Consider the following 27,035-nt stretch of genomic DNA (forward strand, 5'->3'; position numbering starts at 1 on the left):
ATTAGTTCACAGAGCTCTGGCAAAGACTGAAGAACAATGTTTGTCCGAAGTAAAGTAACTTGACTTCTTTCAGCTTCTGTTTTTCTCATCAATAAAATTAGGCTAGCCATTCCTGCCCTCACAATATGTAAAATTGTTATGTGAGTCAAAAAATATTACATTACTTAATCATTTTTTAATACTCGTAAGAATTAAAAAGTAAACCGTGATTTGGGGCTAATATCTTAATTCTCTGGCATCATTTTTCTTATTTGTAAAATATCAGCTAGAATTAGATATCTAAAAAAACTTTCTGCCCCAAACTCTGGGAATATTAATTATAAAGTATTTACTAAATATCTGGGATTAGATCTAGATTCATTTCGAATATCTTATTTGTTGCATATCCAGAGCTGGGTGCATAGAACCTAGTAAGAAGAATCAGTCAAAAACATATTTCTCAGAAACAAATAGATGACCTTTTCCCCAAGAAGTTTGATTTTAGTTCAACAGTTGTGCCGTGTGTTTTCAGCTTCTCTTAACAATTCCTCCTCTCTCTGCCATTCACTTCTATTTGTCTGTTTTTAATCACTTTACACATGTTCCTTTGAAAGCATTTTAAAATAGCTTATTGTTGGTAAATAAGTATATTAGAAATCACCAATTATTAGACTGTAAGCTTCCCTAAGGCAGAGATCAGTTCCTCCTCTGTACATATTCATAATAGTACCACCAATTCACAGGGTTTCTGTAAGGATTAAATAAAATGATCCACAAGGTAACTATTTACGTAGTACATGTTGAGTAATGGTTAGGTATTATAATTATTATTGCTTATCTCTGTATTCATAGCTCAAAGGGCCTTGCACATAATAAATGCATTCAGTGAATCTAATACATAAACATGCATATGTAGACTTATACACTCTGAGGGGACTCTGCCTTCTTTTGTTGTTTAGCAGCTCTAAATGCCATGTGGTTGTTACACAGTGGCGACAAATCATTATGACAAGGGTACATCCTTGATGAACCAAATGGCATGTTGACTTTAAGTGTTACTAATAATAACTTTGAAAAATTATTATTTTTACTAGAAGCTATTACCAACGGATTCTCAAAAGAGTCTATACTAATAGCACCGTTTTCTTTTAAAAGGCTAAATTAACAGTTTGAAAGATTTTTGCAGATCCATCAATGGGATGGAAAGTTAATACAAAACAAAGTGAAGTCTCAGGTTCTGCAGCATTTATGGATATTGTATTTAAGTGTTTAAATTGGAATGTGGCTAGTGAAAGCATTTTATGAATTATTGACATTTTCAAGCTACACACTCCAGGAGGAAATTCATTAGGAGGTGATAATTTTGGAAACACATTATATAAAGCCGTTGTACTACAAGGTGCTTGAGCGACGCTCTTATTCACTGATGCACGAGTATTATTTGAAAAACATAATTTAGAAGCTGAGCTGCAGAGATTACCCCCTGTCTTTCATTAAATAAAGGATTAGTACTTTATTTACTGAAAGAGACCGATGTCTGTCAGAATTTTTGATATGCAGTATATCAAAAAATCATGAACTTCACAGATCTTTTTATTTCTATTTACTGAAGTGATTCTGTATTTTCTTGGTGGATGTGAAATGGAAGAAAAGAGAATTTTCTCTGTTTCAGAATAATAAGAATTAACAGGACATGAGGTATTCAGTACAGGTTTGTTTCTGGTGATAAGAAATATCTTGTTTCCTTGGCCAAGAAATGAGAAACCCATTTTTTTTTTTATTATTTTATCTTCTCTGAAGAGATGCTCTGCATCGCTAGTCTCAGGGTTGATAGCACTGAAAAGTATGACATCCAATCCTTTTTTGGAAAATACCACAGTGCAGTTCATCATTACGTGGAGGCATAAGAAATGTTAATTGAGCCCTTCTTTGTGCTGAGCACTGAAGATACAATAACGAATAATCAAAACTTGGATTTGAATTCCAACTCTACCACTTATTAACAAAAGAGCTGTGCATCTTTGTACCTATTTCCTCATTTGAAGAGTTGAGATAATGACAATATCTACCTCATAAGGTTGCTGTGAGATGAATAAATTAGAATTGTATACAAAACTCTAGTGCAATATGAGGCACATGGTACGTGCTTAATGAATGTTAGTTCTTATAACAGACGCAGTGCCTGCCCTCAGGGAGATTCCATTTGTGTTATGTAGCTCTTCTAACGTGTGCTTCTATGTGGATGTAGTGACAGAAAGGGAGTGGAAAGCAAGAACACAACAAACACTGTTTCATTGAGTTTACATGTTGTGAGGCCAGCGTTTGATATTAGACATCTGACAGGATTCTGCTATCTACCAGTGTTGATCTTGGTCAAATCCCTTAACTTTTTGAGTTTCGATTGACTCATCTCTGATATGGGAATAATAAATACCACTTCCTAGTGTTGTTTGAAGAATTAAATCAAGTGATTCATGTGAAAACATTTTGTTACATTATAAAGTGCTATACAAGTATAAAGTATTATTTTGAACTTTTGATTATCCACTTATAGGTGACTTTGTTTGTGGATGATGCACCAGCAAATTTTCATCCAAGACTGATTTTTTTATTACTTACTTAGTTTGCCTTTCTGCCATTTCCCTTACTGCCCAGCTGGCCTGTGATAGGGTAACCAAATGTATTTTAATAGTCTAAGCCAAATGTAACCAAGAAAATCATTGTTTAAAATACTACTATATTTCAATGAAAAAATATTTATTTATAAATTATTCAATATCTTATAACCATCTTATGTTCCTCATATGTGTCTTGTTATTTATATATTACAGAAATATAGAGGCATCATTGTATTATTACATTCTACTCATTTGGGACATTTAAATTGTAAATAGAAAATCTGTTGCATGACTTATAGTTTAAAAGAAAAGAAAATTTAAGTTACATTAGAATTAGGTGCAATTTCATAGTTCTTAGTTATGGCACTAACAATTTTTGGCACGCAACAATTTTATTTCTCTGTACTTGGCAATGCAATTTGAAAAAGCTTGGCAATGCATGCATATGCTCTCTCATCCATACCTTTCCTAACTAAAGAATGCAATTCAAAGTATTGCATATGGTGCAGATATGGATAGAGCTAATAACATTTTTATAAACAATAACATGACTATATATTATATCTATTTTATGAACTGTTGGGAAATGAAGGGAAAATTTACTAATCTTTTTTTTCTTGTTTCTTCCTTTTATACAGAATAAAATTACACTTAGTTTGAATTTGTCATGTGCTCTAACCACAGGATATAGCTTATGACATTAAGTTTGACAAAGGACAACAATGAAATCACTTTAAGGAAATATATAAACATATTTACAGAGGCTGAATGGACAATAAAAATAGTTTGGGGATTAAAAGTGAAGAGAGAAAAAGAGAGAAAGTACTTCCAAAGAGGTTTGGAAATGAACAATGACAGCTCTAATGTCAGGATTCAGGATATTGGACCAGACTAAAAGACAGCAGGTCCTGAAGAAGGCCTAGCACAGTTGTCATCGTACAATTCATTTATTTATGATCTCGTTACAGATAGGAGAGAGGGAGTATTTTCAGCCTTTGTTTTTAGATCATCTGAGGCTGTTTTATAGCAACAAATTTTTCTTGCCAATATAACCCTCAAGACCATCCCTGTACTATTTCTTCTTTTTTTTTTTTCCTCCAGTTTTACATTTAACGAGTTGAAGATACAAATTGCTCATAAATTTTACTTTCCTCCTCATCCATTGAAATATTTAAAGACATTATGCAGATAATGCATTGCACATATGATTTTATATAGTAAATCCAAATTCTGTTCCACCACTTTTTTCTTTTTACTCCATGCTTAAACTATCAAGAAGCAGAATTAATCGCCTTTATTTGGGTTATGTATTAATTCAATAGCAGGTTTCCTGAGTAATTATTATGTGCCAGGCACTGTGAGGATGTGAAGGATATAGTAGGAAGCATGTTTCTTGTACCCATGCAGTTTGTTTGTTTGTTTCAGAGGAGGGAAGCTTCTAGAATCAGAATTAGATGATGGACAATGACTGGCTAATCCTAAATGTTACTAAGCTTTTCAACAACAATTATGTTTGCCTTGCCAGTTTTTGTTATAGGAATGTGATTTGTGTGTGCTTGTTTCAACTTAAATTATGGGATTATTTTATTTCAGTCTTGAAAATAACAAATAAATGATAAATGAGCTACAGCCAGTCATGACATAGCCAAGACCACAATAATTTTCTCTAAAGTAGAACTGCCTAATAAATCTTAATTTTTAGTAACCAGCAAGTAACAGAGGCAAGCTTTACTTGTGCTATAGCTGATGCCAATTTCTCTGAAATGAGACCAGGGCTGGAGAATTAAAAGCAAAATTTTAAGTAATGACAATTGAGAAAATAGAGGTGAAAATTATTTGAAAAATAAAAATGTCCATTAAAGTGTAAGACAGTATTTACAGAATATAATAAATACCTTATCAATACTTTTTATCACATATTCCATCTTCCTCATTAAGTATTTATTAAAGGGAGAAATACCAGTCACCATGAAGTTAGGATATTTTCCCATAAGTATAAGACTACCCAGGAGTTTCATGTGAAATAAGACTAAAGTTTAGTGAGTGTACATTAGAATATTAATACCTCCATATATAATTCTCAAAAGCATATATGTTTAGAGCTATTTCAAGGAATAAAATTAGTTCTAGAAATTTCTTTGTAGGATAATCATTGAAAAATGTCAACTTTAGTACAACTTCCTTGTCTCTACCTCTACCTTCATTGCAATGGGCCTCAAGTCCAAACTTTTGAGACTATTGATTAACTAATTTTGTAAAGTGTTTAGTTATGCTTCTTCTAGGTGTCAGTCTGAACTCAGGGTTGTTAGTATTCTAGTCATGGCATGAAGTGCATCTCTTAGGTAAAGATTTCAACTGACCCATAATGAGGCATACAGTGCAGGGAACCCTGCAGTTACTTGATAAAGATTGAGGATGATGATAAATTCTAACAGTATAATAGTTTTTAAAAGAGTCCTATAAATACTGTTAAAAATAAGATTTGTAAATTAGTGAGATTAGGAATCTAAAAAAGATAATCCCATTTGCAACTTCTTAAGCATAACTTTTGATACATACCAATTTTGTCTTCTAACATTATGATATTGAGGTTTCAAAAAAGTCAATGGAGAGAAATGAGTGTGATTTTGACAATAATTGAAGACATGAGCTTGGGTCGAAGCACAAAAATCTCACCCAAATGGAATTATCCAAAACAACGTTTCTCCCTTGTTTTGAAACTTTCCTAGAGTCTTAAATTTATTTATTGTGCATAATATCTCAGTTTATCCCTTCAAATGAACTTATCTTAGATTTACATCATTTGCAATCTGTGCTGTTTAAGTTTGTGTTATGAACCCATTCTTCTCTGACTCTTCCTCTTTTTTTTTTTTTTTGTTTGTCCCTTTTTTTCTTGTTGTGATCTAGGCAAATTGTCTCTGATGAGGCAAATGTTTATAAGATAAAGAAGATGCTGCTTGATGAGTTTTGTGAATATGTTACAGTTTGCCAGAATTTTCCCTGACTTGTATTGATCAATACTTTAAAAAAAAAAATGGAATCTAATTTGAGAGATACATAACCATAACATGTTTGAGGATCTCAGTTTAATCTTACAAGAGTATGTTGAAAGATTCAGTTAAGAATTTCAGAAAAGGCCAGAGCAGGTGGCTCGTTATTTATATCAACCTTCTGATACAGATTTTTCTGAAAGACGGTATCTTTCCACAATAATATAAAATATTGATGAGTGGGAGGAAGGGAAGTTTCTTCAATAAGGATTCTAAATCCATTTATTCAGGGTGAGAGCATTCCCTGTTAATGTGTAGCCTCATGAGGTGCATTTCTCATAAGACTGACAAGCTGTAGAAAACCTTAGGCCTTGGGAAATGAGTTGCAGAGTAGTTTCTTTTGAAGAGATCAATTCTTGAGATTGGTAAAAAGCAAAACTATTACATTAAATAGTGGTATGAACTACTATATTTTATAAATGAAACTAGCCAAATTATTTGAAAGCTTTCTGTGTATAATTACCTACCTGCCTTTCAAATGGGAATATTGGTTTTCTTATTATGAATATTGTATTTCCTATGCCTATAGTTTGGAATGGTATGTTTATTCAGTCTTAGCTTGATTAACTTTTCCCTTGTTTTTTCCAAGTTTGTACTGTATTTTTAAGCTTATAATATGATTGCTTTTTAAAAATAATTTTACTAGAGGAATGAGTTTGTAAAAAAAAGTAGAATGTTCAATAAAGCAAGTATGAGTGAAATAAATTATTTATTTTCAGTTTGGAAGAGGTGAATAAAAACTGCTTGGCCAATACCGTACCATTAATCTATTCTCTTTTCTCCTTTCTCTCTTTACTTCTCTCTCTCCAATAGAAGTGGAACAAAAAGGTAATTAAATACCTTTCATAAATTATATACTATTTATAGGCTAAGTTATTTAACAGTTTAACATTTAGTTAAAATAATTTTGTTATTAATTCTTATCTATTTTATGGAAATTTATTTACTACTTCTGCTGCTCAACTTCACTTTAATCTGTTGTACAGACCAGCGCTGGTTTGATCCTTTTATCCTAAAACAGTTATCAGTGTCAAATTTTCAACCGTGCATTTTATTCCTCTTTATTTTTAAGTAAGTAGTCAGAAATCCAGTAGATGGTGATGGAGAGTGATTGCTTTAGGTTTTTTTATTTCTAGACTAGATAATTTTCCACAGCTCTGTGTGTGGTTTCCCCTGTTCCTTTAATTTTTAACTATTAGGGGCAAAGGTAGAGATGGTTTTCTGAAATACCTTAAAATAAATTACTTTAGTAACCAAGGGCTGATGATTAACTAACATAAAGTTTATATACACTTTTGACAACAACACCTACCCATCCTTTATAATTATAGCCCTCATATTAGAATCCTGAGAAATTCTTCTAATCATCCATTTTATTATTGAGTATAAATTGATGATGGCCCTCTATCCTTGCTATGGAAGATTTTGATACTCAACTTTTCCCCAAAATTTTTCATTTCTCCGAAAGTAAAACTTTGGGCATTTTTATAATGTACTTTCCTTTTTAATAACCTCCACATCCTAGCTGAGTTTCATCTTAGGCTGTTTTCCATTGGATCTAGGTTTATAGTTGCTGTTAAAGAGCTAATCACTAATATCAAGAGAATAATACTTTAATCATTAAAATACGAGTCAACATCCAAATTCTTTGTGATTTCCTAATTTCTCCACCCAGTACACTTCTAATCATTTCAAACATAACAGTGGACTGCATGATTATTATTCAGTGTGTTTGCTTTGCAAAAATATTAGAGCAGTGTTTCCCATAGCAGGTTCAGCAGAACACTACACTCCAAACAGTCTGTAGAAAGGGTTCCATGATCAAGTTAGTTTGTGAAATTTGCTCACCCTCCCCCCTTCTCCCCACTTGGAGATTCACTAATGTATCTAAGCCGTTAGAATCTCTCCCACAATTCTATTTAATATGATATTTCTTAAACACATGTGGCTAAGGGTCCCTTTTTTCTTTCTGTGTAACACTTAGCTATATGACTTGATTCAGGTGCTTCAAGGACCACACTTTGGGAAACATTGCTTTATAGCCCCTTCATTACAAATGAATCAGCCATGCCTCCTTACCACCACTCACATGATATGCTACTGAATCATACTAAAAATCAAGTGAATCAGATAGTTCCTGCCCATTTCAGTCTGAAGTATGAGCAGCAAAATATTATAGCAAGTAATCCTGTTTTTTAATGCTCTTCTCATGTAACAGTAAAAGGTACATGTTTTTAAGTTCCAATACTACTGTATTTAACAGGACATTTTTAACTGATTAAAATCTAGATCTTGGGTTCTTCTCTGTAACCTTTCACCTTTTCTTCTTTCCTTATTCCTTCTTTCCTTTCTTTTTCTTCCTTTCTCTTTTTCTTTCCAGTATCCATCCGTCACTCATTTTTAATTGTGTGGGTTGCATGCTCTGTGTGTGCTATAGCAGCTTTAAGAGCTGTTTTGCTAGAAGATTCAGTGGCCTGTATTACAGGGCTTTTCTTTTCCTTTATTGTTATTTTTTAAGTACTATTGGATTTCCATTTGTTTCTTAATGATAACTATTGAATAGCTAATATTATAGAGTGAAAACAATATTTTTAAAAATTCCTAAGATACATAAACACATCATGTATAAACATTTTATTTGCTGTATGTCTATAGTATACATAGACATATGTCACATCTGTATACATATATCCAAAAATATTGTCACACATGTTTGCAAAGGTAAAATCCAAAGGAAAGCACAGCTACTCATAAAAAGGCCAAATTTTTTCGGCAAATGAAATCAAAATGATTTTGAGCAAAAGTCAAAATCAATGTGGAAGACTATACTTTGTGTTCTCAGAAGAATACAGCAAAGTAATTAATTGGTGGTGGGTATCTCTTGTTAGAGCTACATGCCATTTGGTGAAAAATAAGAATATATGACAAAATATTAAAATTAATATATATATATTATTTTAACTCTTTTCCCTTCCAACAGTTTTTCTTTGTCCTGGACTACTAAAAGGAGTATACCAGAGTGAACATTTGTTTGAGTCCGACCACCAATCTGGGGCATGGTGCAAAGACCCTCTGCAGGCTTCTGACAAGATTTATTATATGCCCTGGACCCCCTACAGAACTGATACCCTGACTGAGTACTCATCCAAGGATGACTTCATTGCTGGAAGGCCAACTACAACCTACAAGCTCCCTCACAGGGTGGATGGCACAGGATTTGTAGTGTATGATGGAGCTTTGTTCTTCAACAAAGAGCGCACCAGGAACATAGTAAAATTTGATTTGCGGACTAGGATAAAGAGTGGAGAGGCTATCATAGCAAATGCCAATTACCATGATACCTCCCCTTACCGATGGGGAGGCAAATCTGACATAGACCTGGCAGTGGATGAGAATGGGCTGTGGGTAATCTATGCAACAGAACAAAACAATGGTAAAATTGTCATTAGTCAATTGAACCCTTACACCTTACGGATTGAAGGGACATGGGATACTGCATATGATAAAAGGTCAGCTTCCAACGCATTTATGATTTGTGGGATTCTGTATGTGGTCAAGTCTGTATATGAGGATGATGACAACGAGGCCACAGGGAATAAGATTGACTACATTTACAACACCGACCAAAGTAAGGATAGTTTGGTGGACGTACCCTTCCCCAATTCATACCAGTACATAGCAGCTGTGGATTACAACCCCAGGGACAATCTTCTTTACGTGTGGAATAACTATCACGTCGTGAAATATTCTTTGGATTTTGGACCTCTGGATAGTAGATCAGGTAAGTTTGACTTTTGAGAGTACTCGAGGGGGAAATATTTACAGTTCTCAATAAGTTTATTGCATGTTTTGATTAGACCTTCTTTGTGGCCTTCCTTCTGCCCGTGTACCTGAAAATTGTTCATTGTCTTTTCATCTAAAACTATGTTGCTGTTAATCACTTTCAGCTGTAAAAAAGTATAAGAACCCGACTCTCTTTTGTACAGCTAAGTCTCCAATCTTGAGCTCTTCCTTGAAGGGCATATTGATTATCAGCTGGTTAGTTCTTTGCGTAGTGAAGTATACAAAACCTTTGTTAAAATAGTATGCCATCCTGTCTAATTAATTGTGACATGCCCTCAGAGGCTCTCTCCGCTTGGAAAACGTCAAAGGGTTGGCTGGATATAATGCCTCAGGAGCCCTACACCAATATATTCACCTTGCAGAGAGCATCGTATGTGACCACCCCTATTGAGAATGTTGTCAGTCAGTTTGAGTCTGAGTTATCTGTCTGAGTATACCCAATTAATATTTACAGAAAAAAATTCATAACATAAAGAAAAAGTTGATCTCAATTTTATAAGAAACAACAATGCAAAACACAGCTTTGAGTAAACTTAAGATAATCTTTTAATTTCCATTGTTTAAGAGGGACTTTTTCCCTTTTAGGACATATTGTTTCCTTTTAATGTTATTTAAAGACAGTCATAAATTGCTTTTTATTTTTTTAATTTTTATTTACACAACTGAACAGTATTATCTTAGTTTAAAAGTTAAATTATTTTAACAAGCAATGATACTGTTCTCCATGATAAAGTATAATGGAAAACTAAGGTACAGGTGTCTGAATTTTGATAGTAATATAGTACTTCAAAGATTAAATTATTTTTTTATTCAGTGTTTACATGTTAATATTTCTTATTTTCTGTATTGTTTTTACCATGCTTTTAATAGCATGCCATTCTACTTCCTAACTAGTTCATTATGTACATATCTTCTTATACAACTAGATTCTAAGTTCCATATGGCCAATGACCTTGCCTTACCTACCTTTTTATTATATATATATTTTTTTATTATATTTTTATCTGACCATTATTTCTGCCTCCTCAGACATGAGTGTAATATATGGCATATATAAAATAAAGGCTCAATAACTCTTTGTTGAATGAAGAATGAATGGCTTTCCACTTCTTATTTTGATAGAATATCAAATTAGGCGGCATTTTCTCTAATCTCTGAGAGGCCTTAGTCAGAGTGACAGCAATTCTTTCCATGGCCAGCAATGCTGATATTATGTTGCATTGCCTCTTATGGAAGGAGAAGCTAAATATGCAACAGCAACAAGAGCAACTTCTCCTTACTAAGTCTTCAAAAAGTCTCCCAGACCAAGTACAGTCTCTGGCTCACCTCTGTCCAGGTAAGGTTTTTCAATCCAGTACACCCGTCAACTGAAAACCTAAGCAGGACTCAATCATCTGGATTATTCTGGGAAGACAATTCTTTCGTAGCTGTGATATTCTTTTTTTTTTTTTTAATTTTTTTTTTAATTTATTTTTTTTCCCCCCAAAGCCCCAGTAGATAGTTGTATGTCATAGCTGCACATCCTTCCAGTTGTTGCATGTGGGACGCGGCCTCAGCATGGCCAGAGAAGCGGTGCGTCGGTGCGCGCCCGGGATCCGAACCTGGGCCGCCAGCAGCGGAGCGCGTGCCCTTAACCGCTAAGCCACAGGGCCGGCCCCGTAGCTGTGATATTCTGAAACCAAAATTTATATTTTGCCAGTGAAAACTCTATTGAGCAGTAGTTCTTAGACTTTTTTGACTCTTAATTGGAACAGGAAGTAATTTCTAATTGCCTCCAAAGAAGTAATAAATAATAGCTCATCATCATCTTTTGGGGTTAATTGGTGAGTAAGGGGCAGTGCCATATTTCACATTTTATTTATTGGAAAGATCATGCATTATTTTTCTTTAGAATAATAGGTTAAAATTAATTAGCATTCCAATTTGATTTGATGGACTGAAGCAAATTCTTAGCTTAGTTTTTATATATTATCCGTAAAGAGTAAGATGATACCATAGTCCCAGGTATTTAGAGACTTGCCAAGAAAATATTTCTGACATACATTAATAAACTTATATGTGTGTGTATCCATATATTTGATAAATCATTGTAATTGTGGACATAAGGAAAATTGTACACTCATTTAATTTTATTTGTTCATCTCTTTATTTATGGGAGTTAAAATATGGGCCATCTTGCCCACATGTGCTAGTGCTCATATTTGTTAAAAGAATGTTATTAAAGTGGCAAACGTCGAAAAATGATAAAGTTCAGCTTTTGAAACATATTCCTAACTTAAGCCAGGAGATTCAGTTTTTGCTCTTTAAATAATAATGTGGACCTTCTCTGTTTTGCAAAGAGTGAGATATCACCTGTATTAAATTTGTAAATATAATCGCAAGAAAAAATATCAATTTTCATGCCTGAATGCTCAAATTAAAAAGCTCATACTTTGGCATGGACTTAACTGCAGTTTAGAGGTGGAAAGAATAAGTGTAGAAGTAAATTTTATGCATGATATGTGTGTCTATGAGGATTTCAATTAGGATTAACAGAGGCTGTTCATCTTATTCCACACATTTTCAGCTGGGTGTTCTTCTTTAGTAAATTACATTGACATTTTTCAAAGACATTGCCTTTATTATGGAATTCTTGTTATAGATCTTGTTATGTGTCTATGTATGGAAACCAACTTACTATGTTGGGGTCAAAAAGACTAATTCTAAGTCTGTAGATCTAAAGTGTATTTACTGTTGCCAGCTGTTGGAAGCAGGCTGAGTATTTTTGTTCTGATTTCAACTGAGTTCTAATCAATGAAAATTCACATTTTTGAAGTTTTTATGTAAAGGATAGCTATGTTTTACTTCTTATGAGTGTAACTATTCAGTACATTAAAAGATCTGGGTGTTGGAAGTTGAGGCAAGTTGAGAAATATGCTTCTCTTGCATATATAAAAATCCTCATGTGAAGCATACACATACGTAGTGTACTACTCCTGACCATGAGCTGGGGAGTCTGAAGTACTGGGTTTCAATTCTGCCTCCAGGGCCTGTTTGACTGTGGGCACGTTTGCTCAGCCTGTTGGTCTTGGTTTCCTCAACTATAAAATGGAAAAAGTAATACCTACCTTAGAAGATTATTGTTAGATTTTAATGAAATGATATATGTCATAGACATAACAAACTTAACCTTATAGCTACACACCAACCCTACAAGGACCATATTATCCACATTTTCTAGACAAGGGACCTAAGGCACTATGGCTCCTATAACTTAGTCAAAAACCGCCCAGCTGTTAAAGTGCAGCCTGACTTCAGACTCATGCTCCTCTCTGTGACACCAGTAGTGGAAATATGCTTACTGAGGCTGTGTGTCTAGATTCATTCATTTGATAGAAGTGATCTCAGTATCCCCATGTGCCAGGGACTCTCTAGATGCAAATCTAATTTGTAGTTTTCATGATTAGATAATTGTTGTAGATTTGTGCTCTAAAAAATTGTGTCTGTTCTTCAACCATGAAATCAGATTTTTTTTTTTTTGACAAGACTCGATTTTAAATTCTGAAATGGTAAACTTAAAAGAAAAACTTGACTTCTCAGATTTATCCTAAAACATAGTTTCAGAAGTCATTTACTTCTACTTCCTTACTTTTCCCAACTCCCATTCTCAAACTGCTAGTTATCCTGTATTTTCTTAGGTTGGTTCAGTTATGTGGCATTTATGTTTGTATTCTTTTTCAAAGGAAAATGTCCTGGGGAATGGTACAGTTTGTGAAACAGGTTGTTTTCAACAATATCTATATAAAGAAATTAATTTAATTTGATTTTTTACAACTTATAGTTCAAATATTCATCTTTGACTAAAAGTCAAATTTCTCCTCGAAAAGTTCTTTAATGGGCCTATTCTTCTGGGCAAAGTTTTAAAAAGTTTAAAATTTGTTCTCATTTTTCTCTAAAAACATTTTCAGAACATTATACTGTCATCACTTACTGTACATTACATAAAATGCAAGTTTGCCAGCATTTTTTGTAGTTTTCCAGCATCAAGTTAGTGGGAAAATGAATCAGAACTTATTTGATATTGCTATTCATATAACAGTTTATATTTATAAATTTTGTAGAAACAGTTTTTTAATAATGTAGTTATATCTTGCATCTAAAACAACATACAAATGCAAGGAATTTCCAATTTATAATAAGCTTTGTTCAGGAACTAATGAGACTTTAGTTCACATTGAAATAATCTTGTTGATGTTGTTTCGGTCATTTTTGTTTGCAATTCCTTATAGAGTGCCTGATAAATAGTAGGTTCTCTGTTAAGATTTATTGAATGATTTAAGAAATAAATGAATGAATTATAATATACATATATTTTAAAACCTTCTTATTCAGAATATTATGGGAATGGGAGTATTAGCCCTGAAATTTGTTCTATTAAGATTACCTGTATGCTTCTCAGATAGTCTTCTTCACTGTTTGTCACACACTTCTATAATCTAGAAGTTTTATAAATCACCTCAGTTATTTCCCACCCTCACCACCCCCCCCCCCCGTTAGCTTCTTCCTTTCTTCACTCAGATTGTAGTGAGCTTTGATAAAGTAAAGGGAGTTTAGCAGATGTTAAGGAGAAGTGCCAAAGCACATTAACACCTAATGCACTTTCTTCCAGAAGTAATTAGAAGAAAATTAAAGTCAGTAGTCTTACAGTAGGGAAGTAAGTGAGCGACTGTTCAATGAATTTTATATTCAGAACATATTTTCAAATTTTTCAGTTGGCAAATTGCAGGAATTTCTTTAACTTAGAAAAAAATGGAAAGTGTCTTGTATTCAGAAATCAGTAATAATTGTGTTCTGTTGAGAATGCATTTTGTCTGCAAAACAGGTGATTTGGTTTTGGACACCTGTATCAAAAATGCTAGTAAGCATCAGCCCCTGAGTATAAAGTAAATGTGAAAGTGCTTTCTCTATTTTTTCTGAGCAGAGCACCAAATCTAGAACTATCAGATCTAGAATTTTCCTCAAAGGTACTTTTAACTGAGCCTTTTTCCTATATTATAAAATGTGATATAAACTGTACATTCATCAATTGCCTTCCATTGGCTATCTTTTATAAGATATACATTAAAAACCTCCAAATAATATTTAGCTATTTCACAGGTTATTTGAGAGATTCTTAGGGCGGCATCATAATTCTAAAACTGATCCTGGTATATCTGGTGCGAGGGAATCAAATAGTTGTATCACTTGCCTTTAGCTATTATCAGTGACTGGTGTTGACAGATTTTCACCCTTTAGTTCATTCTCTCAAACCACCTTCTGCTGAGTTCATTATCCGTTAATAAATAGGTGCAAGACATGAGGTATTTTCTTTGACTCGTCAAGTTTGTTTCTAAACTGTCCATAGAACAATCTCAACTTGCCTTGTCAAATATACAAATGTTTTCCAATATTTCTTACTGATGGAGGAGAAAGTAGGCTCAGGTTGATAATAAGAACAGTCAGAGAAGCCCAGCTCCAAAAATTTCCTAAAATTAGTATGTCTAACAGATCAAAAAATCTATTGGTTGAGGGCCTTTCCATGGTGTAGTGGTTAAATTCACGCACTCCACTTCAGTGGCCTGGGGTTCATGGGTTCAGATCCCAGGCGTGGACCTATGCACCACTCCTCAAGCTGTGCTGCGGCGGCATCCCATAAACAAATAGAGGAAGATGGGCACAGATATTAGTTCAGGGCTAATCTTCCTCAGCAAAAAAGGGACGATTGGCAACAGATGTTAGCTCAGGGCTGATCTTCCTCACCAAAAAAAAAATCTATTGGTTGAGATTTAGTGAAATACATCATGTAATCCATAGGAACAATAGAACGGTAAAGACACGTAGCTACTGCCTCCTGCGCCTGCTTTTCTGCTTCCCAAATGCAATCCACATTTTCTTGGAAGCCATTTGAGATTATGTAAATATAACCATTTTTATATATGCTGAAAGATAGTAGAATCTAAAACAACAAAAAGCCTAAACACAACAGTTTAACAATGCAGATAAGGTGAAACTTCTGTCCTTATAATATGCTAATTAAATGCATTTGTGTCTCTGGTAAAAGCTGAGGCTATATAGTGATGAATAAGAACTTTAAACACACATGACACCTCGTTAAAATGTAATTTTCACATCATATATCTGAGCGTTTTACTTTGACAGCTGAGTAATGTGAGTGCTGGGCAGGGAATCTTGAACATTTTGAAACTATCACGTGTTTAATAGGTAGCTGCGTCTGCTTCCTGAACGGTTTAGTTAAATATGGTGCACCCTAGTCACCAAATAGAGCCTGAAAGCAGTGGAATCTTAAATCAAACTTGTCCTCAGCGTGTGGGTTATGATTGCTTCACAGTTCCACCTGAGATGCCACATTGTCTCTAAAGTTTAATTTACATCAATCTTAGTAGCAGAGTGAACTTTACAAAAAGAAAAAGTAGTCAGCTACTTGTTGCTAATTTCATCCTGGTCTGAATGTTTATGCACCAGCTGTTTCCCCGTGTGGAGGAGTCCCCCCTTTTTCTCTCCAGTGCTTCTTCATAGCGTGTAGTGACAGCTGCTGCCTGAAGGGCATTGCTGCTGGTGATTTTTCAGGGAGCACAGCCAAAATTTGCAAAATTTGCAAGAGCTCTTCCATTACCACTTAACGTCAGCTGAATTCTCTTGTTTGTTTTTACCTGTCTTGTATTTTCCTTTCTTCATAGTTGAAGGTTAAACCTTTCCAGAATGACACTTGCTTTTCAGGCTCTGAGTATCAAAATCACAATCCTGTACAAGGCAAAGCTGGACCTGGCTTTTTACAGCTGAGCCCAGTGTTAGCCATTCATCTAACATCTAGGTGACCTTCCTAATAAATGAGACAAGATGCAGGAAGGTTCACAAATGTTACTAACTTATTAATTTTTTTTCTACAAACCGATGTCCCTGATAAATGTATATTTATTAGAAAAATAATGAAAATCATCTCTACATGTAACTCACAGGCATAAAAAAATGACTTGTGAAGAAGCTTCCCACTCACACCAGCTGTCCTTTCTGTAGCCATTTCACTGCTCGTTAGCACATCCACCAGAGGGCAGGCAGGTGGAACTGAAATGCTTTTGCTGCTCATAATTAGCACATCTTATAAAGATGGGCGATAGTGGCTAAAATGAGAATTCTGATTATTTCTAAATTATTATAAAGGGTTCCCCTTTAGAATACTCACCTTCTACCCACATTAGCACAGATAAGTGAGAATTGATTTTATTATATAGCAATCTGACATTTGCTTTATTTCTCTGTTTTTTTAAATTTTAGGTAGTGTTTAAGCACCTTAGAATAGGATTGACAAGCAAAAGTATGAATTTAAGTACAAACGTATTTCCCCCTTAATTACTTTTCCACCAGAAAGCTGAATTCTCAGATAATAATGATTCGTGACCAAATAATTTAAGATACATAAATGACAGGTAAAATCTACTATGCTGTATAATTTTATGGGACGAGACCTGTTGTCACATTTCCCTGAAAACAAATGGAGAATATCTTTTTTCATTTGCTTAATAAGAATTCTGCCTTATTCTCTTCATGGCTTGCAATAGTAAAAATTTATGGCCAAGGTCTTTGCATCCACTTATTCCAATGAAGATACAAATTAAAATGATTCAGTGCTTTCTCTTTGAAGTGTCTTGTGACTGAAATATTTTAGCCTTAAAATTTAGATGTTTAAAAATGATGTTAGAGGGGCCGGCCCGGTGGTGCAAGCGGTTAAGTGCAGGTGCTCCGCTGCGGTGGCCCAGGGTTCGCCAGTTTGGATCCCGGGCGCACACCGACGCACCACTTGTCAAGCCATGCTGTGGCGGCGTCCCATATAAAGTAGAGGAAGATGGGCATGGATGTTAGCCCAGTGCCAGTCTTCCTCAGCAAAAAAAGAGGAGGATTGGCAGATGTTAGCTCAGGGCCGATCTTCCTCACAAAAAAAATAATAATAATTATAATAAATAATAATAAAAATGATGTTAGAAAAAACAGTTCTACCAAAAATATACAAATGCAAGTGAAGTGTTAGGTATTTGTTGATTTGATGACTTTGTATTATCTCTCATGCTAATTTTTTTAATGAGAAATATCTTTGAAGAAACTTTTGCCTCTGAGAAACAAGAAAATGGCACTTTATTTAGGAACATACTATTCAATAAAAATATAAAATTGTGATTTTTAAAACATAGTAAAGTTTTCAAAATCTAGGATAATGTTGCTATATAGCATACATATTTACACATTAAACAAAAAATTTAGATTTTTATATTTTATAGAGAAGCCCACTGAGAGACATAAGTGGTAATGGTTTGTGAAGCTTGAAAGTGGAACTGGAAACATGAAGAAAAAGCCAAAGATGAAAGTGAAATTCAGGCACAAAATCAGACCTGCCGTCGAATGCAGAAACAGGAAGTCAAAACTGAGCTTAAATCAGAAACCTTGATTCTTTCTTTCTCTGTTTTCCTCCTTCCCTCCTTCCTTTCGTCTTTCCTTCCTTCCCTCCCTCCCTCAGGAAATAGGTCTTTAAGTATGGCTGAGGCCAGCACTGGGCTATGCTCTGTGGTTACAACTGCGAACAAGCAGGCTTTGACCCTTCCCTCATGGTGCTCACAGAGTAGTGAGAACAAATAAGAAAAAGAAAGGCAGTTGTCCAAAAATGCTAGTAGTACCCACTGTTATTGAGTGTTTTCTTTTCCAGCCATTTACATAGATTATCAAGTTTAATCCTAACAAAAATCATGCTAAGAAAGCATCATTTCCATATGAAGAAATTGAGAATCAGAGAAGGTATATGCCTGAAATGTCACATACATAGTCCAGAGCTGCAGGTAGAATGCCAGTCTGTCTGACTTTCTGCTATGTCATGTTGCCTCCATCAGTTGAAGAGAATACAGATGCCACAGCTAAGGAGGGAGGGGAAATGCAGCAAGAAAGTGCACATGTGTTAGAATGTAAGCAGAGCAGGTCAGATCGAGTAGCAAATGCAAGGCAGCAAGGACACATCAACCTTCAAGTAAAGTAGGAACAGGCAAACAGTAACTAGTGTTGTAGCACACCCACCATCCCCTCCAAATTGTGCTAAGTTTCACACACATACCTTAACCCTTAAACATACACACTACAAGGCACAGATGAGGAAACTAAGACTCAGAAATGTAAAGTCACCTGCCCAGAGAAACCCAGTTTGTAAGTGTAGATGGGCTTCAAAGAAGCCCAGGTTTGTTTGACTCTGTAATCATGAAGCTGAAACACTTTATATTTACACTGGGGAAAATTATAATGAACACAAGCGCACAACAGAACGTGATATAATGGTGCGTGGATTCCATGGGGTGGGGGGTGTGTGTGTGCGTCTGTGTGTGTGTGTGTTCTTGGAAATGCTTGAAGAAACAGATTTAATTATTAGAGGATTGGAAGACTTAGAAACTTTTGCAGAAATTCTGCACAATTTGAAAGACTTTAGAGGTTTGGGGACTGGCTCTTAATTAGATTTAATTCTGCTTAACATACATTATTTCCATTTTCTTAATTCAGATATATTGCTAGCAATACTCTCATGGTTACTATCTATGAGCAAGATTGGCAGAATGGTGAAAAAGCAAAATGAAGAAAGAAAAGAGTTAGGGAAGAGAGAAATTAAAGGGAAATAATTTTTTTTCCCTAAAAATAAATGGACAAGAAATGAATGAGTTCTCTTCCAAGGGAAGGTGATGAAAGATCATGCATTTAAAAATGTTAAAAAGTTATTTCCCAAGATTGCTTTAACTAACCTCAAGGGGTTAAAGATAAAATTAAGGGCAAAGTGTGGAATGCTTATATATTGCTGGTTGGAGTATAAATTGTTATAACCACTTTGGAGAGCAACGTGGCAATAGTAGTAAAACCCATGTCTAGGTGATAAGCTTACTTTATATAGTAGCGAATCCACTTCTAGGTTTCTTCCCTAGAGAAACTTTCATACCTGTGTGCAGAGAGACTTATATGAGGGTGTTGGTTATAGCAATGTTTCAAATGACATCAAAGTGGAATATATGAACTGCCCCTCAGTGGGTGAAAGGATACAGGGTAGGGTAGGGAAGGAGGAAAGAGCACACTTTGTGCGTAGTTGCCCTGGTGAATGATAAGCAGCTGGAAGAGAAGATACGGGTGTAACAACCATCTGCACTGGCATCAGAGATTTTGAAAGCCCTGGTCAACGTGGAGGGTAGAGGGAAACATTATATGATCAGTTATCCCTTAGAAAGAAATATACTAAGTCAACTATTGGTACCTATGAAATGATAAATAAGAAAAGACCTTACACTGGAATTTACTTTCTCTCTCTAGTCTCATTTGGCCACAAACTGGCTTTAATAACTCAAAGAAGCCAGGATTACAACTTCCCAAAGCACCAACAACCTTTAACTCCTGTAACTCTTTCTACTAAATCATTACATTGTTAGTAAAAGAAGCCCTCTCTAGTCAGAAAAGGAAAATTTTACTCTGTAATTTTAATTGAGTGTGGCCTATAATAGTAACTAACAAGTGTTTCAGGTATTGTGCGTATTAAACAATTCTTGAGAGTTGAATTGATTGAAAATTATTTTTTATATCACCTTCACTGAATTTTCCCCTGAATATGAGTATGAATATGTTGACTTGCCGTATATTGCAGATTCCTATGACAGCTTTTAGTATCACTATAATTTTTAAGCTTTCAGGAGCATGGCAAAGTACTTAGTGGAGGAACAGGACTACTACTTGGATGATCATGTTCCAGAATTACGAATTTGAAATACCGTGGCAGAGGTTCCAGTACACAGTTTTGCAAGCATGGAAAATTTTCTAAACCTAACAGTGAACAAGAAGAATTATATGTGAATAAATGTGGGGATTTTAGGTGTCTGATTTACTACCGAAAAAGATAAGCCAATCAAAAGAGATATGTGCCATAAACGTATTGAATTTCAAGACAGGATTCACATAAGGAATATCAAAAATAATCATCTAGTGGAATTGAATTGTATATTGAGGTTAGAGTCTAAAGTCATTTATTAAAGTAAAATTAAATATAATCAAAATTATTTTTGAAACCCCTTTAATAGTTTATGAAATATAGTGAGTTTTTAAAAATATATCCCTATAGAATACAGAGATAGTATTATATGTGTATTATTGTGCAGTGTATGTTGTACGTAATAAAAAATACCTTTACGAGGTATAATTTTGCAGTATTTTAATTACATAACAAAACTACTTGAATTCATGTAAATTAAATGTATTTAACAAAGAGAGTTCCGTGGGTATTTCTGTGTAGATGAATCCTTTTTGTAAGAACTTTTTTCCCCACACAATGCATATATTCTTCTTGAATATATTGATTTGTACTTTCCCATTAAACTTGTATACAATTATTAGATCACTTATTACATGTCTCAACACTGCAACTAAAAACGTTAAGTGGTATAAGAATATTTAATGATATGGGAAATGTTCATTATGTATTGCTACATTTTTTTAAATAGCAGATTTAAATGATTTGAAATTTAGATTATTATACATTTTCTCTACTTTTGTTTGTGTTTGAAATTTTTTATAAACAGCTTTTTAAAAATGATTTATGTAGGTTGGGCCTGTTTTTATTACACATAGTACATATTTCAACAAGCATATAATCTAAAGTTTTAATGGTAGTTAATTTCTGAATGGTTCAGATTTGAGCTTTTCTGGGTTTTATCAAATTTCTTTAGTGAATATGTTCAGTCTTTGAAATAGTAAATAAATTTCTGAAAATTAAGCTAATATTCCACATGAATAGAGTACCAATAATCTATTGGGAATTCCATGATGGAGTATTAAAAAGGCCTAATTGTGTTCAGGACAGTTATCCAGCTAACTAATTAGCACCTTCATGTGTCTAGGACACACACCTAAGAAAGTGCCAAGGCCTTACTGAGAGAATGAAACTGTAAAAGAGGAGCCTTACTCTATTTCTAGTTTTTTCGTTTGTTTGTTTGCTAACGAAGAAAAATTTGTAGTTCTTAAAAGCATTGGGTATTCCTAGAGACTTTTCTACTCCTTGATTACAGAGCTCTACAAAAGTGTATAACACAAGATTGAATCGACTCTCATAGGGAAATATGGAATAACAGAGTAGGCTGATCTCTCACTTCAGAGTCCTAAGAAATCGTTCTAATGTTCCGTTACATTATTTGGTTTAGTGGTGCTCTCTATCCATTTTGACTTTTAAACTGTTCAAACCATCAATTTTTTATTGTTTATAAGGATAAAAATTGAAAAGAGAAAAACATAAAAAGAAAGCCATCGGTTTAAATATACCAACATTGAATTTGAATGAAAGGAGAGTCAACCATTCTAATCAGAGATGAAACTTTAAAATTTTTACTTTTAGCTTTGACAGTAAAACAGGTAAATTTGCCCATCTGAAACATTCAATATTATTTTTTTATTTATACAACTATGCCCTTTTTATGTTCACGATTATATCTCCTAGATAGGAGTAGTAAGTATATCCATTCGATGAATACTTTTGATGAGAGAGAAGCACTAATGGTCATTATCATGGTGTAATGATATTAAAAATCATTTAGAAGAAAGTATTAGAATGTTTTACCATGATTTTATGTACTTATTTTGGGAGACAAATAATTTTGTTCTAGTGAACAGTGGGTTTAAATACTTTGGTGAATTAGAAGCCTCTTTTTATATTTCTTTGTATAATAAAACTTAAGTATGTGCAAATAGATTACAGGTAACTGATTCCTGAATTATATAGGATAATAGATTCAAAGTGTGAACCAACAAGAACGTGTTACAAATGCAGATTCTTAGGTCCCACCCCATATTGAATCAAAAACTGTCGGGGTGGATCCCAGTCATCTATTTTTAACATTTAACAATTTCAGCTAAATTTGAGAATTACGGTATAGGCCATAACCTGTACTACGTTAGTATACACTACAGAGTGTTATAAAAATGTTAAACTCTTTTTTTCTTTAAATTTCTGTGACTATTTCTGTTGATTGCCTTTAAATGTTTCCCAATCCCCCATCTAATGACTTCTGCAAAGAGACTACATAAATCACCGAGGGAGGGAGCATGTTAAAATGAAGATTTCCTGTCTCTTTCTCATCCCATCAAATCACAGCCCTAAGACATTGATTCAATATGTGAAGTGAGGCCCAGGATATTATTTTTTAGAGATGATTCTGGTTTGGAAAAGAATTACTACTCTAGATTCTCTAACATATCTTAGCACAAATATTGTCTTAATGCATTAAGAATCTATGGAGCAATATATACTAACTACGCCCTCTCTGGGCTAAGGCTGCTCTGGCAGTGAAATCCATCACTCTTTTATTAAATGACCCTGTTTTGTGTCCTCGTAGAATTACCACCTGTGTGGTTAACAGAAAAGAACAGCAGACTGATACAGGATGGACACGTCCTCCTCTCAGACTTGTCCTGGCAAAGCAAGGTGCCATTCATCTTTACCTTGAATAGCTGGAATAAATTAACACAGTGAGAAGAGCGATGAGACTCTGGGCAATCATACAGTGCTTTGCAACTGCTCGTGGTCTGTTCATGTGTTGGGAAAACAAACAAAAAAGGTGACAAATGGGCAGGAAAACAAATTAGACCTGTCACTATAGTTGAAAGAATGTAGTAACCAGTGGAATCTCATCCACACCATGAGCAGTAGCTCAGACTTCCGTATTTTAATTTAAGTCAAAGGTATGCTTCATACTGAAAATGGGAGTAGATACAATTCTGAACTTTTCATTTATGTTCGTAATTTTCCAGATGTACTAACACATAGTCTGTAACACATGATGGTTCCTTCTTCTGTCCGCTCGCACTGACTTTCCTAAACATGGACAGGTGAAGAGCTGTTTCGAAATGCTGTGTTGCTGCCTGAGTCCAATCATTCTTTCTGACTGTTAATGTATTCTGGCTATTCAAGGCTGGCATGAATGGCACTCAGCTTTGCCAGCTGACCTCTGAGTGAATGCAGAGAACGTGCCCATCCTGTATCAGGCTGATGTGTAACCATTATTTGGTTCAGCCGCCTCCTGCTCTCACTTTTTTAAGACAGAAACATGTGGTGGCTTTGCCCCACCCCATAAAACTGTAAAATTTAAAAGCACATTTTTCAATGTGAATCTCTTGAATTAAATATTCTGATATGCTTAAAAGGATCTCAAAAAATTTATATCTTTTTAATTTGTAAATTAAGATTGTGTATGGAAGGGCTGTCTCACTTAACGGAGCAACTGTTTTTAAGAGAAACTTTATGTTAAATTCTCCCTTCGCCTCTTTTTTTATATGTATCATTAGAATTATCCTTAGAAATAATTGGCTTAGTGACTAGGGTGAGTAGTTGTTTGTTCCAAAGATCTTTTGCTCAGTTTCCTTTAATTCTTTTAATTTGACACCAACTCTTCCACCAATTTAGAGCTGGAAATGTAGTCATTCATTCTTGTTGAATGAAGTTTGATTTATTTATTTGGACTGTACTCTATTCTGATTAGATGTAAGACAATTCTGCTCTTATTCCTGTTTAAAATAATATGAAAGAGTAAAATCAATAAAATAATTAAAGGCTGCCACAGCCTTGGGGCGTTTTTGCATTTCTAAAGTACAGGAAAAAGGAAAATCTAAAGGATGGATCAGTTTCTTGTTTCACTAATGGCCATCATGATTACCTATTTTAGATTCTAAGGATATTCTTTCTGAGATAATTCGGAGGCCTTTTAGATTTTCTTAGTTATTTTATGTAATAAGGCTAAAAAATTTTACGTAATTCACTTTAACAAATACTTATTGAATTCTTAATTTTGTGTCCAGCTCTGTACTCAAGATCTTAAATGAATTAGAATGGATATGTGATGGAATTGATCCTTTTAAATTCCAGAGCAATTCTTTTCAGTATTCAAGTGGACTGATTATACTGCTTGAAATGGGATGAGTAGGATAGTTAGTGATCATTTGGCAGAGTATCGATGGGTACTATAGGCAGAAATGCAACGCTGGCCGCTTCCTAAATATGTGAGCTTCCTGTAATTTTGACATGCCCAGCTTATACTAGATTCCTTTCTTTTTCCATTAATGAGAAGGAATAATATTCACTGATTCAGTCTGTAGCTCTTGGCCATTATTTGCTGAGCCATATAAACAATGAGCAGCTGTATCATTGTTTATATTGCATGATTTTGTTTATTCATTTTCAACATTTTATGACAGCATTGTGGCTTAGCAGCGTGCTTGTGGTAATGAAGAAGTTAATTAGCAATATTGAGCAAGACTTCAAGAGATGAGTTTTAATAAGTAGTGCTAAAAATAATACAGTAGTCATCCACAGATAAACATAATAAGACTCAAACAAATGGGAAAAATGGTCAGATTACAGGAAAAATCATATTAGAATCCGTTGGCTTTCTGTTTCAAAGGAATAGTACAGATAAACAAATACTCATTCACATTACTGAGAACAATGACCGTAATTTCCCTGTTTTTTTTTCTGCCTAACATAAAACTACTACATGGGTAGAAAATGGAAAATTACTTTAACAAAAAATAAGCAGTCATCTTTTAATAATAAATTCGCTCTGATAGAAGAAGAAGACTCTGCCAGTAAACGAGTCAGACAGCTTACCAAGAATCCTGGAATTACATGAGCTTTCCAGCCCAGAAATATTGATAGACATAGTCTCTGTATGTTAGTCTGCTTCATTTTAGAGCCAAAGAAGTCTTAATTCAATCACTAGGAAATCCATAATTGGAAAGAATCCCATAGTCATTGCTGATATTCTCCTCTAATTATAAGTGATTTTGTGGTGTCATAAGCCCACTTTAAGAACTCTGGATTTTGAAAGTATTCCCAGGCTCCATTAACTAGACCTGGTGTTATCAGAAATTCACTTCTGTTGCCTATGCATTAGAGTGTCATGTAGTGTTTGATATAGTGATATGAAAAATGCTAATATTGGAGTATTTTAATACAGCATCACTTTTGCCTGAGGGCCAAACAGAGGTTAAATTTACATTTCTTGACATTAGTAACTTAGTAGATACTATGACTCACTTTGAGAATTCATTATGATTGTGGCAGGTGATGGTACTTTATTCTTTTGTCATGTCACCATCGGCAGTGTTTCCATACCTGGGCCAAGCTGATAGGTGATTAAGTATATATTCAATTCCCATAGACCTGAAGAGGTTACTTTTAATGAAGAAAAGAGATTTTTTTTCTTGTTTATAACTGTCAGATGTATGAGTCTCTTATGAGTGGTTAGTGCCAAAAGTTATTAAAGCCAAGAGAAGTTAAATTGGTGATAGGAGATATTTTGAAAACAGATAGTCTTCATCTTCAATCTTCAATCTTCATTGAGATTCTTTCCTGGATGTTATGACCACACTCAAAATATTTTATTTTATTTATTCAAAATTCAGTTAGTGTTTATTATGTGCAGTTTAGTGTTTATTATGTGCATTATTACTGAATGCTGTTGGAGATAAATTAAGCCCCATAGATAAGAAACTTATAATTTAGTCAGGGAGGCAACACACTTGAACGAAGAACAAAGTCAAGTCATGCCAAGTAACCAAATTTCTTAGTTTTTTATAAGACTTACCAAAGTAATAGTAATAAACCTTAATAAATAAATAAAATAATAAATCTTACAAACTAAATCTTGGAATTAGTTTTATTTATATGAGGTATTTAGCAAAATCTCATATGACATTCTTAAGAGAGGATGAAAAAAATGTAGATTAGATTAGATTAGGTCAAAGTATATAAAATTGCCAATATTTGACAGTTTTGATGTACAAAAATATCAATTTCATATGACTTGACCTATTATAATGTAATGTCTTCATAAATGGATTGAATTACTGAACAAGAATAAAGCAATATGTTGATTCTTCAGAGTCAGCCTAGAAAGTGGTCTTCTGGGCGTGTTGATAAGCTTTGTCACTGGCCTTCTCCTGCTCAATGTTTTTAATCAATAACTTTGATGAAGACACAGAAGATGTGACAATTTGCATTGCTGGATGACAGATTATTGGGAAGGAATATACTAATAGACCGGATGATATAATCAGGAATCAAATGGGTCTGGGCAGCCTGTATCAATGATCTAAAATGAAAAAGATGAAATCTAACACAGATAAATGTAAAATCCTCTGTTTAGGGTCGTTCATTTGTTTGTTTATCTATAATTCCTAAATGAGAAGACTCTGTTAGTTCATGTGGAAAAAACAAAAAAAAAACCTGTTAGTTCATCTTCAGCCAGCAAATACGTATTTTTTGACTCACTCTTTACCAGTTACTGCATAATATACTGACTGGGGATACAATGACACAAATACACTCAGTTCCTATCTTCACAAGCTTACGGGATTTGGGGGACTGCAGATTAAATTTGTATCAACAGTTTGGGATGTGGGGTAGGAAAGATGAATGCATTCTTCAACTGTAATGATGATGATGATGATGTTGATGATGATG

At 34.2% G+C, this 27,035-nt stretch overlaps 1 protein-coding gene across 14 annotated transcripts in view; it reads left to right on the forward strand.

Moving 5' to 3' along the window:
• The window catches only part of ADGRL3 (adhesion G protein-coupled receptor L3), a 784,802-nt gene that overhangs the window by 484,821 nt on the left and 272,946 nt on the right, over positions 1–27,035 (forward strand). For all 14 annotated transcript variants that reach the window (XM_058547158.1, XM_058547157.1, XM_058547171.1 and 11 more), the window contains one exon: positions 8,628–9,428. In XM_058547158.1, coding sequence (XP_058403141.1) covers positions 8,628–9,428 — 801 coding nt within the window. The remainder of the gene's footprint in view (positions 1–8,627; positions 9,429–27,035) is intronic.

This window comes from Diceros bicornis, chromosome 8, assembly GCF_020826845.1.
Source record: "Diceros bicornis minor isolate mBicDic1 chromosome 8, mDicBic1.mat.cur, whole genome shotgun sequence".
NCBI classification, from domain to species: Eukaryota; Metazoa; Chordata; class Mammalia; order Perissodactyla; family Rhinocerotidae; genus Diceros; species Diceros bicornis.